The 14,621-nt window shown below is 43.0% G+C and overlaps 2 protein-coding genes across 2 annotated transcripts; one reads left to right on the top strand and one right to left on the bottom strand.

Moving 5' to 3' along the window:
- Window positions 1-2,503: 2,503 nt before the first annotated feature.
- On the top strand, window positions 2,504-3,442 carry LOC308460798 (olfactory receptor 5BS1-like; the record flags this gene model as incomplete). Its single annotated transcript, XM_080977333.1, has 1 exon — window positions 2,504-3,442. The coding sequence occupies one exon, from the start codon at window positions 2,504-2,506 to the stop codon at window positions 3,440-3,442; it is 939 nt and encodes a 312-aa protein (XP_080833459.1).
- An 8,283-nt stretch (window positions 3,443-11,725) lies between these two features.
- Window positions 11,726-13,093, bottom strand: OR13G1 (olfactory receptor family 13 subfamily G member 1; the record flags this gene model as incomplete). The annotated part of the gene is made up of 2 exons (XM_080977332.1): window positions 11,726-12,665; window positions 13,068-13,093. The coding sequence occupies 2 exons, from the start codon at window positions 13,091-13,093 to the stop codon at window positions 11,726-11,728; spliced, it is 966 nt and encodes a 321-aa protein (XP_080833458.1).
- Between the last annotated feature and the right edge of the window lie 1,528 nt (window positions 13,094-14,621).

Below are 14,621 nucleotides of genomic sequence, written 5' to 3'. Positions count from 1 at the left end.
GTGTACATGAATAACTGCAGTATCAAAATACAGTGGTACCTCAGTCTACAAACAGTCCTGTTAATGAACTATTTGGGCAACAAACTCTGCAAAAACAGAAGTAGGTGTTCCGGCTAGCGAACTTTGCCTCGGAAGCCGAACGGAAGTTAAACGGTGGAAGGGCACTGGTGGCGGGAGGCCTCAGTAGGGAAAGCACACCTCGATTTAAGAATGCTTTGGTTTAAGCATGGACTTCTGGAACAAATTAAGATCATAGACCGATGTACCACTGTATACAGTATGCCAAAATCTGGTCCTTTATCTCATGAACTGTCGTGTCAAATTCAGCAACAATATCTCCAGAGGCATCCAAATTGTTGCAGTTTGGAATGTTTCCTTGGCCATCTTGAACGAAATAAACTTAGATGAAGCCTACATTCTTCACTCTGTTACCGATAAACAAAAATATAGCAACAATATATTTAGAGGCATTCAAGTTGCCACAGTTTGGAATCACCATGCCAAATTGGATGAACGCACACCAATTGAGCAATTATATACTCATACATATTCAGAGGCACAAGAACCCTAATTGCCACAATTTGGAACCACCGTGCCAACTGGTCCCAAGCTACCCTCTGCATGTTTATCCATATTTGCCACCATGGCAGAAAAGCTTCTCCCACTAAAACAAAACAGAACAAAATTCACAGGCATTTGCAGGAATGCACTACTGATGAATTTAATTATCCTCTTGGGATGAGTATTTCTATATAAGTTGCCACATTCCACACTGAAAAATATATTCTCCAGGGTTTGTTATAGCAAGTATAATAACATCATGGCAAACACTCCACTTAGTCTTAGTGAGCAAGGGAACCATTCTTACTGACACATAAAAGGTGCTTTTTCCAATTCATTCCCGCCTTTTCAGTCAGGTAATTATATACAAAAGTTTGAGTCTCTGGTTCAAGGCAATGTCCTCCAAAAGCTTCTTGCATGTTTCTTGATTTCCTCTTTCCCTCTGTTTTTGCTGATCATATTGGTTTTTCTTAGGCCTTTATAAAAGAAAAAAGAAGAAATGAAAAGAAGAGATATGTTCACGTATGATTTCATTGTGTTTTAAGGCAGAAATCCTTGCTTATGTGAGAACGAGCAGGAAGGAAAGAAAGAAACAGCATTTGAAATTTCTCACTCACTAGACATAAATTAGAACATAGGAAGTGGAGCCATTACAAGGTAGTTTTCATCACCAGTGCAACCAAATTACAAACATAAGGCTAAAAAAGTAAAAAGTGGTCCTGCAAATGCACACGTGGGTTAAATATGGGTTCCAAGTTTGAAAAGAATGAAGACTACTGTTCTAATCCACTCTTAATAGTAACATGACATTTATTCCTTTTACATCTCTCTCTCCCTCCCTCCTATATTTTAAATTGCAGTATTTGTTAGGAAGAAGAGTAGCCCTACTGTGGTGACGGTCTAAATTTCAGTTGCCATTAATTTCCTTGCATTTCACTTCATTCTGTGTAAGAAAGTGGCATTGAAGGAGCACTTCTAAAGGCTGACTCACGCACACACTAAATATTTCCATATGATGATTTCTGCATATTTAGAGTGAGCAAACTGCTGCAAATGGGAACCTTCAGAAACAGAAATGAGATGCAATGTGATTGCCTGCTGATTTTATTATTGGCATTCAGCTCTTAAAGGGAGAGAAAGTCTTCCAAGGAAAAGGTGGCAACCCTGGATGTTAAATTGTACCAAACAGTCCTTAGGGAAAAAAGCTTGTGAGCCACTGATTTACTAAATCAATTCATTTTTTGTTAATCTTCAGTCCTTATGGAAGACAAATAGAGAAGTCTGTTCAAGCAGACTTTTAGAAACTGGTGAATAAGGCTGAGAAATGTTGAAAGATAGCAACTTCCCAACTGTGTGATCTCGATGATGGCAGCTGCTTTTGTTATTAGACCAGTTAGGATTTAACCAAAGATCCATATTATGGGTTTGAATATGAAATGATGCTCTCAGCATATTGAGGAAATTTTGATACTATTTATTTAAAATGTGTTATTTATTATATAAGAACACCTCATTTTAATAAGCTTTCTAACATTGATTACAGGCAAGTAAAAGGCTGAAATGTCATGCATAGCTTGCATGGAATTATGTCCCACTGAGACCAGCTGGACTTCATTTCAAGGAAACATGAACTGGTTTGGGCTACAATGGCTGTTGGTTAATCTTGCTATCTGGTCTATGACTGCAATAAAGATTTATTGATTGGTTGGTTGGTTCCAATGATGCAGAAAAATTGAGCATGGACATTGACTTCTCAGTGGAGGTTAAAGCTGCTCAACATAGACTGAATCCAGCTCTTAATTGATATAAGTTTTTAGAATTATGGTTCCCATCTCAGCAATATTTCAGATGCTTTAGTCTACTATTCAGGAACAACAGAACAACCTTGCTGCAATCAGATGTTTGTTTGTTTTTCACAGATTACATTTTTGTTGGAAAGGAAATGGAAAATCAAACTACTGTGACATATTTTCTTCTTGTGGGATTTTCTTACAGTTTTCCAGTCCGTATTTGCCTCTTCCTGGTGTTTTTACTCATGTATGCAATAACTTTGGTAGGGAACACGATCATCATGATGGTAATAAAGAAAGACAGTAATCTACAGAGCCCTATGTACCTCTTCCTAAGTCAACTGTCTTTTCTGGATATTTGCTACTCTTCAGCCACGGTGCCTAAGGTTCTCCTGAATTTCTTCCATAGCCAAAGAATTTCTTACAGTACCTGCATCATGCAAATGTTTTTCATCATCCAGACAGGATGCACTGAAATCTTCCTTCTTACAGCAATGGCTTATGACCGATATGCTGCCATATGCAAGCCACTTCATTATGTTGAAACTATGAATATACCGTTCTGTAAGCTGCTGGTGGGAGGTTCATGGGCAATAGGTTTTGTACATGCATTGATTAATACATTTCCTGTTCTGAAGCTGGTGTTCTGTGGTCCAAACACTATCAGGCATTTCAGCTGTGAACTCCCATCTCTCTTGGCCTTATCTTGCACAGAAACCTTTGTGAATGCGATAACATTCTTAATTACAAGTAGTGCAGTAGTGCTTTCATCAATCTGTGTCATGCTGGTGTCATATACCTACATAGTCTCTATGGTTCTGAAGCTTAATTCAGCAGAAGCTAAAAGAAAAACATTCTCCACCTGCAGTTCCCATCTCATTGTTGTCATTTTATTTTATGGCACTGCCTGCTTTAGGTATTTAAGGCCGAATTCAGCCTCGTCTGTACTACTGGATGAACTCTTTTCCACCCAATATAGCATTTCAACCCCCATGCTGAACCCCATTATTTACAGTCTGAAAACCAAAGAAGTGAAAGAAGCCATCAAGAAACTGATGGGGTACAAAAAAGTGATACCTCCTGCTATATAATTATTATTATTATTATTATTTAAAAAGAGTCACATATAGCAGACAATTCAAAAATTTGTCATGTGGGTATAGAATTAGTTGTATTTATAGGAATTACTTTTCTGTGGTCATTTAAACTATAATAAAGCCATGCTGATTAATTCTGAATCAATTTTCATCTCTCTAATTTGCAATAAAATTTCTGTCTGTCTGTTTCTCGTAAAAGAGAATAAACACCCAATAATATGTGTATAAAATCTGAACATTTCCCAATCAATCATAATATTTGAAGGACCACCTGTTTCCATATTAATGTGCCCATATATTAAGAACTTCATGTTGCAATCATGAACACATTTACTAGTGAATAAGGCCCATTGAACTCAATTGAATTTACTTTTGAGTAGGCCCATTTGTGCAGGATTGTGTTGTCAATGGAGGTCTTCTATGGGTGACTATGCCACTATGAAGTGAGATGTTTTGTTTCCAGAAAGAGATCCTTCTCAGTGGTGATGTCTCAGTTGTTGAAAGTTCTCCCCAAGGAATTTTCATTATTACTCAATTGACTGTCCTTTCAACACCAAAGTCCTTCTTAGTTTCCAAGGATCTTTTTGATTGTAATAGTAGTCCTTCTGGATGTTTTATGCTGCCTTTATGATAATGCTGTATTACAATTGACCTTGTAATTATTGTATTCTATACATAAACCACTATGTTTATATAACTTTATAATAATAAAAAAATAGGATAATAAATAATAATAAATACCTTAAAATGGACCATGAATTCTTTAGCTTTATCCTATTTATGGTTGCAATAATTATTTTTCAACTTTCCTGACAATAATGCAGATTACATTAGTGAAATGAATGGGACTTCCAGTCCGGAGCTGCCATGGCGAACAGCAATTCCATGATAGCGGATGCTGGGTGTGCAGATAATTAAGGTTGATTTGAGAGTAATTATCCTTGCAAGCCCCCCCCCCCCAGCTCAGGGGGGGTGAGCTCTCACTTGCAGATCATCCGATACCTGCTTCTTGTTTCTATGATGCGGGACAGGGGATGCAGAGTGCATAGCACTGCATGTATCGGTAACTTTCCAGCACAGTCACCATGAGCAGTGGTTCCTCTGTTTTTTAAGATAGATATGAATTTAGATTTAAAAAACAGACACGTTCTGGAAGAAGGAGACAAGATAACCTGCTAAATGAATCAGGCACTGAGTGCCAAGGTCTTCATCTGGAGAGGACTATCGTCATAACCGGATTGGAAGGCAGGTGGAGGGAAGCCTTAATTTTTTCTCTATACATGCACTACATAGTTTTATGATTTGGCAACCCTTCACTGAAGAAAGAAAAATAATTTCTAATGGAATATAATTATCAATGGATTGTAATTAGTAATGGAATGCAAGAGGGAATCAACAAGTCAGCCTAAGTCAGCCCAGAGCAAGGCTAGAGGCCAAAGAAACATGGTGGAGAGGATTGTGCAGTAAGAATTAAGTTCTCGGAGTGGCGTGGGTGGGAATGCCAGAAATAATGGATTGCAACAGTAAAGGAAAGACAAACATTAAAATATATTACACAGAGAAAGTTAGAAGATATAACCCCCTCTGGCAAATTAACAGAGATGGAACAGTTAAAAATACGAATGAAAGTCATTATGTCAGTGGCTGCAAAGATAAAGGAATAACATCGGAATGGTATTATTCAGATTAAATAAGAATGGAAGCAGGAGAAGGAGCAACAACAGTATCTCCACAAGACCATTAATGAATGTTAGAATGATGTTGGAATGAATCTATGTGATTTTAGCAAAAATGTAACAAAGATTTAAGAAAAATAGACTGTTAATTGGTGAAAAGAGGGAAAGTAAATTTATATTAAGATCAAGATAAATTTTCAGGATAAAAATTTTGAAGAGAGGGAAAGAATTTGCTGAAATGGATAATTGACTTAGAATACAAAAAAGGGAGGTGTGAGGAGGTCAGGGAAACAAGCAAATGAAAGATAAGTTATGGGAAGGTTTGATTTTTTTTTTTAATTGTTTCTATCTTTATGTTTTTTTATTGTGATGTGTTGTTTTGTCATTGTTTAATTTGGTGTGTTTTCTTTTGCCTTTTTGTAAACTTAAAACCCTAATAAATACTATTTTTTTTTTAAAAAAAGACCAGAACATAGAAAGTCACCCAAAAATGTTTAATTTGGAATGAAATAATTGGTTTTTTTTAAATTATTTTATGATTTGGTATTGTATCAATGTGTCTTATATTGGATTATTATTAATGAAAAATTAATATAAATTATTATAATAAAAAAATTATCATTAGTGAAATGAATGGGTTAGGAAAGGAAGGGAAACTCCATGGTGTCCCATAACTTTGGCATATGAGACCCTATTCTTGCTCCTGTTAGAAACATGGAAGGCAAGGACATTTAAGGAATAGCTCCAATATTATGAAAAGCCTTCCCTACAGAGCCCTTTCAGCCCCCCTTGTCTCTTTCCAGACCAGTGGTTGTCGTGGCTAGATGCAAAGGTTGGTGTGGCTTGTTTCTATATATACTCACACACCCCTCTGCATCATTATCATCCATCCAAGCAAAAGGCATTATCAGAGTTCAAGAACACAAAGTTGGTCTGCCAACAGGCCTGGTGCCTGAAACCAGCTCCCTGCAGAGCATGCCCTTGGAGATCCTGTCATCTTCTATTCTGTGGACATGACCAAGATAGCATAGATGTCAGTCACTGAGACAGGAGTGTTAACTTACTTGGGGATGTGGTAGGAGTGGGATGGAATAAGGGGACACTTATACCTATTTCAAACTGCTTTCAGCTTGGTGCATGACCCAGCAGCTGGGCAGAACATAGCTGGCAAAATTCCTCCTGAACAACATTTGGAATAGTGATAATCTACATCAGCCTAAGTGTGATAACTTACACCAGCTTTCTATAGTTAGGATTGCTCTGTACTGTATACTGGTAAAACTTTAATATTTCCCATCACCTGCAATATACTGTTTTTGAGTGGAGACATTTCACCCATTTACCTACAAATAATCAAATGTACATTTCTTCCCATCTACACACATACCCAAAATAAACTCTTAAGCAGATTGATTTATTGCTCAGATAAGCCTGACGTCCGGCACGCTTCAACTGCGCAGCTCTTGCCGGCCAGGCCTCTGCATTCCAAAGTCCACATTCCGATGCGCTGAGCAAAGCAGAGATCAACAGCGGCAAGAGAAAGACTGCAAAAAACTCCAGAGCATTCTTCAGTGTGCTTAAATAAAGTCCACTCAGGATCTTAGCAGCTAAAAGCAGTTTTATTTACAGCAGACTATCCATTATCTATCACAGCGAACAGCATCGTGAAAACACGTCCTCTCCCCTCAAAAGCGAAAGTAGAGAGAAGAACAAAGGCTTGAGGCTCTCGGAAATGACGAACATCCCCCCCTCCCAACAGTAGGCAGGGCGCACACTCTGAGCTGTTTAACCCTGTAAGCTCAGGTTCTCCTCACACCCCCTCTCGCCCTGCGCTACTGTGGGGAAAGTAAGTACAGAACTTACCCCCAACTCCAAACCACCACAAAACTCCCCATGACGCTGGAAGCTTAAAGGTTTGGTAAATCCATCGGCCAAGTTACTGTGACTGGCACAGTACTTCAGCGATATCAAACCTGACTGAACACTCTGACACACATTTTGGAAACGTATGTCCAGATGCTTGGTTCTGGCCTTAAATTGCGCAGATTCAGCCAATTTCAAACAGGGTTGATTGTCTTCCCAAACCGTGATGGGCAAGCTACAATCCCCATAGATCTCTTGCACCAAGCATCTATAGAACTCTAGGTCCCGGCACAAATCTGACAGTGCACTGAATTCAGCCTCAGTAGAAGACAGCACAATGAGACTTTGCATCCGGGACTTCCACCCAACCAGTGACTTCCCAAACTTTACCACCAACCCAGACACAGACTTGCGGTCCTGCGAATTCGCCCAGTCACTGTCCTCATAGCATGTGAGCTTCGCCTCACCTTCAGCTGGCAGCTTAAGACAGAAGTCTTTGATATGCTGCAGGTAGCGCAGTACCCGCTTGATACCGTGCCAAGCACTCACACTGGCCTTTGACGCTTCCCTACTTAGCAGGTTGGTAGCAAAGGCAATGTCTGGTCTGCTCCATTGGGACAGATACAACAGACTACCTAGAGCTGACTGAAAGAGCTCAGCATTCTCAAACTCAGCACTTTCTGCTTGCTGGCTATCTTTCACGAAGTTCGTCTCCATGGGTGTCCGAACTCCTGCACAATCGGACATTCTGAACTTCTCAAGCTACTGCTCAATCTTGCATTTCTGACTGAGCAAGAAGCTACCATCCTCAGTTCTCGCTATCTGGACGCCCAGGTAGATCTTTACTGCACCCAGGTTCTTGAGCTGAAACCGTTTCCCAAGCTCTATGGCAAACTTCTGCACCTGTTTGTCTGCCTTTTCAACATGGATGATGTCATCAACGTAAAATAACACCAGTTCCTGTGAGTCTCCTGATCCTCTAAGGAACAGGCAACTGTCAGCAAGACTCTTCCTGAAACCTAGCTTCTCCAAAGCTTCATTCAGGCACAAGTTCCAATTCCTGGCCGACTGCTTCAGGCCGTAAATTGACTTGTGAAGTTTCCACACAGTACCTTGCTCATTGCCCTCAAACCCTGGAGGAGGAAGCATGTACAGATCCTCCTGGAGGTCTGAGTTCAAGTAAGCAACATCCACATCAAAGTGATGCACCAGCAAACCTCTTTGTGCAGCAATGGCCAATACCAAGCGTAGAGATTCACTCCTAGAGGTGGGAGCATAAACTTCCGTATAATGCAACCCCCTGCGCTGCGTGAATCCTCTCACCACTAATCTGGCCTTATACTGCGGTTCTCCGGTCGCTGTGGGCTTAAGACGGTAAACCCAGCGGCTACCCACGGCCTGTTTGCCCACCGGCAACTTCGTGAGGGAGAACACACCTAGCGACTCCATTGAGTTCATCTCCTTCTGCATCGCCTCATGCCATTTCCTGGCTTCTTCCTGAGGCAGTTTCTGAACATCCTCAAAACTCTCGGGTTTACACTGTGCCATTCCGACCCACACGCTAGTGACGGCAAACCCTTCAGGAGGTTTCCCCTTGGTCGTCCGAGCTGAACGGCGCAGCACTACTTCAGGAACCCCCTCTGACCCACTAGGGCCAGCCAGAACGTCCTTGGCATCAGAGAGCTCCCCCTCTGACTTACTGCACCTTCTGGACTTCTCAGCCGAACCTGTGGGGCAAGATGGAGCACTGAGTTGCTCAATCTTCACAGCCTTGGGAGAAGTTCTCCCCTCTGCCTGCACTGGGTCTGGACTCTGAGCCTCAGTAGCAGGTTCAACCTCTTCCTCTCCTTCATCAGCAGAGTCTAGCAGACTCTCTGACAGGATGTCAGGGTTCCCATGTATCCTTGCCCAGCCACTCTGCTCACAGAATTCAGCACTGTTGCTGAGCAGAATCCTGGACTGATTCCCTGACGGATAAGCAAACCTCCACCCCTTGGTCCCTGGCTCATACCCACAAAAAAATCATATTTTGGGACCTGGGTTCACCTTTCTTGCGTTTGGCCTTTGGTATGAGGACCCAAGCCTCACAGCCAAAAACACGGAAGTAGTGCACCTTCGGTTTCCGTGCAGCAAGAAATACGGTGTGTCACCTACGACTGAATTGAACGACCTGTTCAGAATAAAGTTGGCCGTTCGCCAAGCCTCCCCCCAAAAACGCTGTGGGAGCGCGGCATCAAACAAAAGAGCTGCGGACATCTCCCCTAGAGTCCTGTTTCTGCGTTCTGCGATCCCATTCTGTTGGGGACTGTGTGGAGAAGTCAACCTGTGTTGAATCCCCTTTTTGTGGAAGAAACTTTGCAGTGCAGACCGGTGAACTCCCCACCGCGATCGCTCTGAAAGTTTTGCACCCGTGTGGAAAACTGCAGTTCCACAGCCGCAATCCAGTCTTTGATTAGCGGCGCAGCTTCATTTTTGTGTCGGAGCATGAAGATCCAGGAGTTGCGCGTATGGTCATCAATCAGAACCAGCGCAAATTTGGCTCTGCCCATACTGCTCACAGACATCGGACCAGACAAATCTGCATGAATTAACTGAAAAGCCCTAGTGGTCACCCTCTCAGACCTAGGGTATGTGCACATTTTCACCTTTGCGGACTTGCACGCTCTGCAATCTAGAAACTTAGCACATGATTTCATTTTGCACCCTTGCGTACACTCTGGGATCTTCTTCACTGACCCCCAGGACACGTGTGCCATGCATCGGTGCCATAAGTGAGCACACGCATCATGAACTGGAACATTGGCACACTGTGCTTGAGCCTCCTCCGTGTCATCTGGACCTGCAAAAGAAGCATCTATCACAAACAACCTGTCTTTACATACAACACTGACTAGGTGCTGTCCATTCTTAGAAATAGAACACTTATTGTTCTCAAAACACACTCTGTAGTTCTCAGCAAGAAGTGCACTGACAGACAGCAACGCGCAGGACAGTCCTGGAACAACAAAAGCCTGGATTGAATCCTGTGAGAAAGAACAAAACAGTGAGCCAGTCTGCATGAGTGGGTGTCGAGTCCCATCTACTAAACAGACAGTCTTCCCAGAAGTTACAGAGGTGCAGTTCTCCAGGAATCCTGCAGATGGCAGGAGATGATGGGAAGCGCCTGAGTTTATGACAAAAGCCAGCACAGCATCCTGTTGACAACTCTTGACTGCAGCCATAGAGGCTGCCAAATGTTTACGTTCAGTGTCTCTGCCAGGTGCCTTCGGCTTGCCTTTCCCACGCTTTGAAGAAAAGCCCTTTATCTGGTTGCTACGGGAGACGGCCTTTGGCTGTTCCTGTGCCTCCACTGGACATTCTCTCACCAGATGGGAGGGGGAGCCACAGCAATAACAGCGGCGACGCGTAGCAACAGCTCTCACAGCTCCCTCTTCAGCCATTCCTTTGTTCCCAGCACCCCCACCTTTGGGTGCACAGCCTGGGCCTGCACGCTCCCCAGCACTCTGGTTGTAGGCCTCAACATCACACGACCCCTCGGAGACAAAGCAGCTACTCCCAGCTGTAACTTCAGGAACATGGCCAGCAGCCCCCTCTGGGCTCTCGGCTTCCTCCCTGCTCTCGGCTTTCTCCCGGCCCTGGGCTCCTGATGAGCTCTCACACAGACTCCTCAGCACCTGCCAGGCGGCCTGAGCTGACTCAACGCCCTCCAGGTGGGGCAACAGCATAGCGTCCACGCTTGCTCTCAACATGCAGAGCTCTCTTTGCATTCTCTGCTCTCTATCTTCCAGCAAAACAGCCTCCAGGTCTGCTCCGCCATCTTCAGCAGCAACTGGCATGGGTGGGGCCGGCTCCTTCTGGGCTATACTCCAGAGCCCTGTGGCCAAAATCCACCCCCTTACTCTTCTAACCCAGATATCCCAGGACTGGGTTGTGAGCTTTTCAAACGGGACATCATAAAAGTCCTGGAGCTCAGCCATCTCCTCCCCCAGTGCTCCCTTTGGGGCTTTGAAGTACTCACGCGTACCAGCCAGCTTCAACGGAGAGGCCTCCAGTGGCTCTTTGCAGCACACAGCATTGCAGCCAGTCTCCCTGCTTTCTCCCAGGCAAAGCCTCAAAGCAGGACTTTTTTTTTCTTCCGGCAGCAAAAACAGCAGCTTCTCAGTTTTCTCAGCCTTTTTAAGCACACAGCACTTCAAAGCAGGCTTCCTCTAATTGCAGTAACTGTCTCCCATAACCTCTTAAGCAGATTGATTTATTGCTCAGATAAGCCTGACGTCCGGCACGCTTCAACTGTGCAGCTCTTGCCGGCCAGGCCTCTGCATTCCAAAGTCCACATTCCGATGCGCTGAGCAAAGCAGAGATCAACAGCGGCAAGAGAGAGACTGCAAAAAACTCCAGAGCATTCTTCAGTGTGCTTAAATAAAGTCCATTCAGGATCTTAGCAGCTAAAAGCAGTTTTATTTACAGCAGACTATCCATTATCTATCACAGCGAACAGCATCGTGAAAACACGTCCTCTCTCCTCAAAAGCGAAAGTAGAGAGAAGAACAAAGGCTTGAGGCTCTCGGAAATGATGAACCTCCCCCCTCCCAACAGTAGGCAGGGCACACACTCTGAGCTGTTTAACCCTGTAAGCTCAGGTTCTCCTCACATAAACCACCCCAAAGTCAAGAACCAGAGCTCTAAATATAATATTGCAATTCTGCTGGAGAAAAAGAGTAAAATGTTCTTGCTTAACTCATGAGTTGAGGAATACTTTTCTGAGAGCTGCTTTGACATCCTTATTTCTTAAAGTGTAGACTATAGGATTCAGAGTTGGTGTAACCAGTGTGTATAGGGCAGCAACCACCTTGTCTCGCTCAAAAGAGTAGCTGGAGGCTGGTCGTATGTAAGTATAGATGACAGTTGAGTAATATAAGGACACAACAATGAGATGTGATGAGCAAGTGGAGAAAGCCTTCTTCTTCCCTTCAGAGGTCCTGATGTTCAAGATTGCCTTAACAATGAAGCAGTAAGATAAGCATGTTATTAAGAAGTCCCCCATAGCAAGAAATATGTCTGCTGTGAATACCCAGACTTCATTGATTCTTACTGGGCTGCAGGAGAGAGCCAGAAGTGGAGGAATCTCGCAGAAGAAGTGATTGATACCATTGGGGCCACAGAAAGTGAGCCGCATAATCAGTCCAGTGTGAACCCATGAGTTTGTAATGGCGATAAGGATCACCACTGTGGAGAGTGCTACACATACTGTCTTGTTCATCATGATGCTATAACGCAAGGGGTGGCATATAGCTACATAGCGATCATAAGCCATGACAGTGAAGAGCACCATCTCAGCTCCCAAACACCATGTGAAGGAATAGAGCTGGGCTATGCAGCCAGAATAGGAGATTCTCTTGCTAAAAGTTGCTATGTTTGTCAGCATCTTGGGAATGATGGTGGAAGTGCAGACTATATCCACCACAGCCAAATGGAACAGAAAGAAATACATGGGTGTGTGAAGTTTGGGATAAGAAAAGATGGCAGCAATGATTGCTGCATTTCCGATCAGGGCAACGATATAAATGGAAAGGAAGAGAATAAAGAGGAAGATCTGCAGCTTGGGATGCTCAGAGAGGCCCATCATCGTGAATGCGGTCACACAGCTCCTGTTCCTTACTGCAACTTGGCCACATGATCTGTTGATGCAAAAGAATGTCCATGATAGCTTCTCTATAACACGAATCAACAACTATGATAAACAAGTGTAGTTAAAGTAATGTTTTATATCAATAGACAGTTGCTTTCCTCCTCCTTTTCTAACAACATTTATTTCACTTCCTTTAAAGCTAACTGTTATATTGGGACATCGATATTAAAATTTAAGCATTTTGGCCCTTCTGTTTTTTAAGCTCACATTTATTATTAAGAGTTCTAGCAGCATGGAATGGCTAGAAAGCACAACAGCTATCATAAACATTATTGTGATATATCACCAAATAGTAAAATTTCTATAACTCACAATATATTTTAGTGAGGTCCTGCAAGGACTAAGACAAACGATTGCTTCTTATGAAAAGACCAAAAGATAGTATATTTACATGTCATCAAAGTACTGCTTTTCCATGCTTCTGTTCTCTTACTACTTAGGTTAGCTCTGTTACCATAGAACACAGATAATGTTACAATGCGCTCAATGGGCGAGAACATGCCAATATATAGGTGACTACAGGGAGAAAAATTCCCAAAGCAACTCCATATTGGACCCTAAAGGAACAATTAAAATTTTAGTTTGTTTATGAAATGACATCACACAAATCCCCCCTTTCTCTTCGATTTACCATAAAAGTTCCTTGTTAAATTATATTTTATTGCAATAAGGCTAACAACCCCTCTGAAGATTCATCAGAACATTGCATCATTTCATCCCTGGTGTTTCCCAATCAGAGCAAATGAAATGAATGCAGCCTGGGATTGACCTACTCCCAATACTTTGCTCACATTCTCTCCCCACCCCACCCCATATCACCATAACAAGTCTCTGATGGCGATGTCTGACCTGTTCTACATGGCCAATGTAACATTAGAAAAGTTTTTGTGGCACGTTTTATTTTCTTATCATTATGTACTACAAACTTTGAAAAATGGTTTTCTTTTTCTCAATAGGTTAGATAATATCTTTTAATATATTATCATCAAACTCAGCATGAGAGTTCCTGAGGTGGGGCCTGTGGCCTTCATCAATATTTGGATGCCTGGTGCCATTTAGAATCAAGATGGTGGACCAAAGGCACCAACTTCCAAGGGAGAATGGGGGCTGATGTCACAGAGTGTGTGATATCAGGATGTTGGGAGTAGCCAGGACGGAGCCAAACACAGTGGCAGTGTATTGGCAGTACAGCTTCAGTGGCCATGACAACTCCTCCTGCTGCTGCCACCGCCACCAGCAGGGGGCTGATTTCCTGCTTCTTCCTCTCTAGCAGCAGCAGGAGGAGAAGGAGCCAGCTGTGCCACACTTAGCTCCATGATTTTCATCTTCTGCCACCTTTAAACATGGGGGGGGGGGGCTTGGTCCTTAGGAGATGGCGCTCCTGTGGTAGAAAGCATGACTTGGGTATGACTTCACATGTTTTGGGGCATGCAATGTCCAAAACAAGTCAATTTTGATGCCACTGAAGATATTGTTCCCCATTTGGTAAAACTTCACCAGATTTGATATATACATGTCAGGGGTACTAACTTGAATAAAATGGGGGGGGGGGGAGGAAAGCCCTATCCTGCATAATTGATCACAAGACACAGCACACACACACCATTTGGATGGCAATGTCCATCAAGTTTGGGGGACCCAGCCAGCCCCTCAAATATTTCATTGGGGGGTTGAAGCGAGCTTGGCCCCTAGGAGTTGGTTCATATGATACACATACAGCCCCCAAACTCACAAATTTCTTTTAATAATAATAATTTAATAATAATTTATTATTTATACCCCGCCCATCTGGCTGAGTTTCCCCAGCCACTCTGGGCGGCTCCTAATCAAGTGTTCAAAACAGTACAGCGTTAAATATTAAAAACTTCCCTCAACAGGGCTGCCTTTTAATTTCCAGCACCAGGAACTCCCCCTAGTAGTTAATAAGCCAGACAGTCTGTTTTCT

This window comes from Podarcis pityusensis, assembly GCF_964106645.2.
Source record: "Podarcis pityusensis genome assembly, chromosome: 13".
NCBI lineage: Eukaryota > Metazoa > Chordata > Lepidosauria > Squamata > Lacertidae > Podarcis > Podarcis pityusensis.
This window is presented reverse-complemented; position numbering and strand designations above follow the sequence as displayed.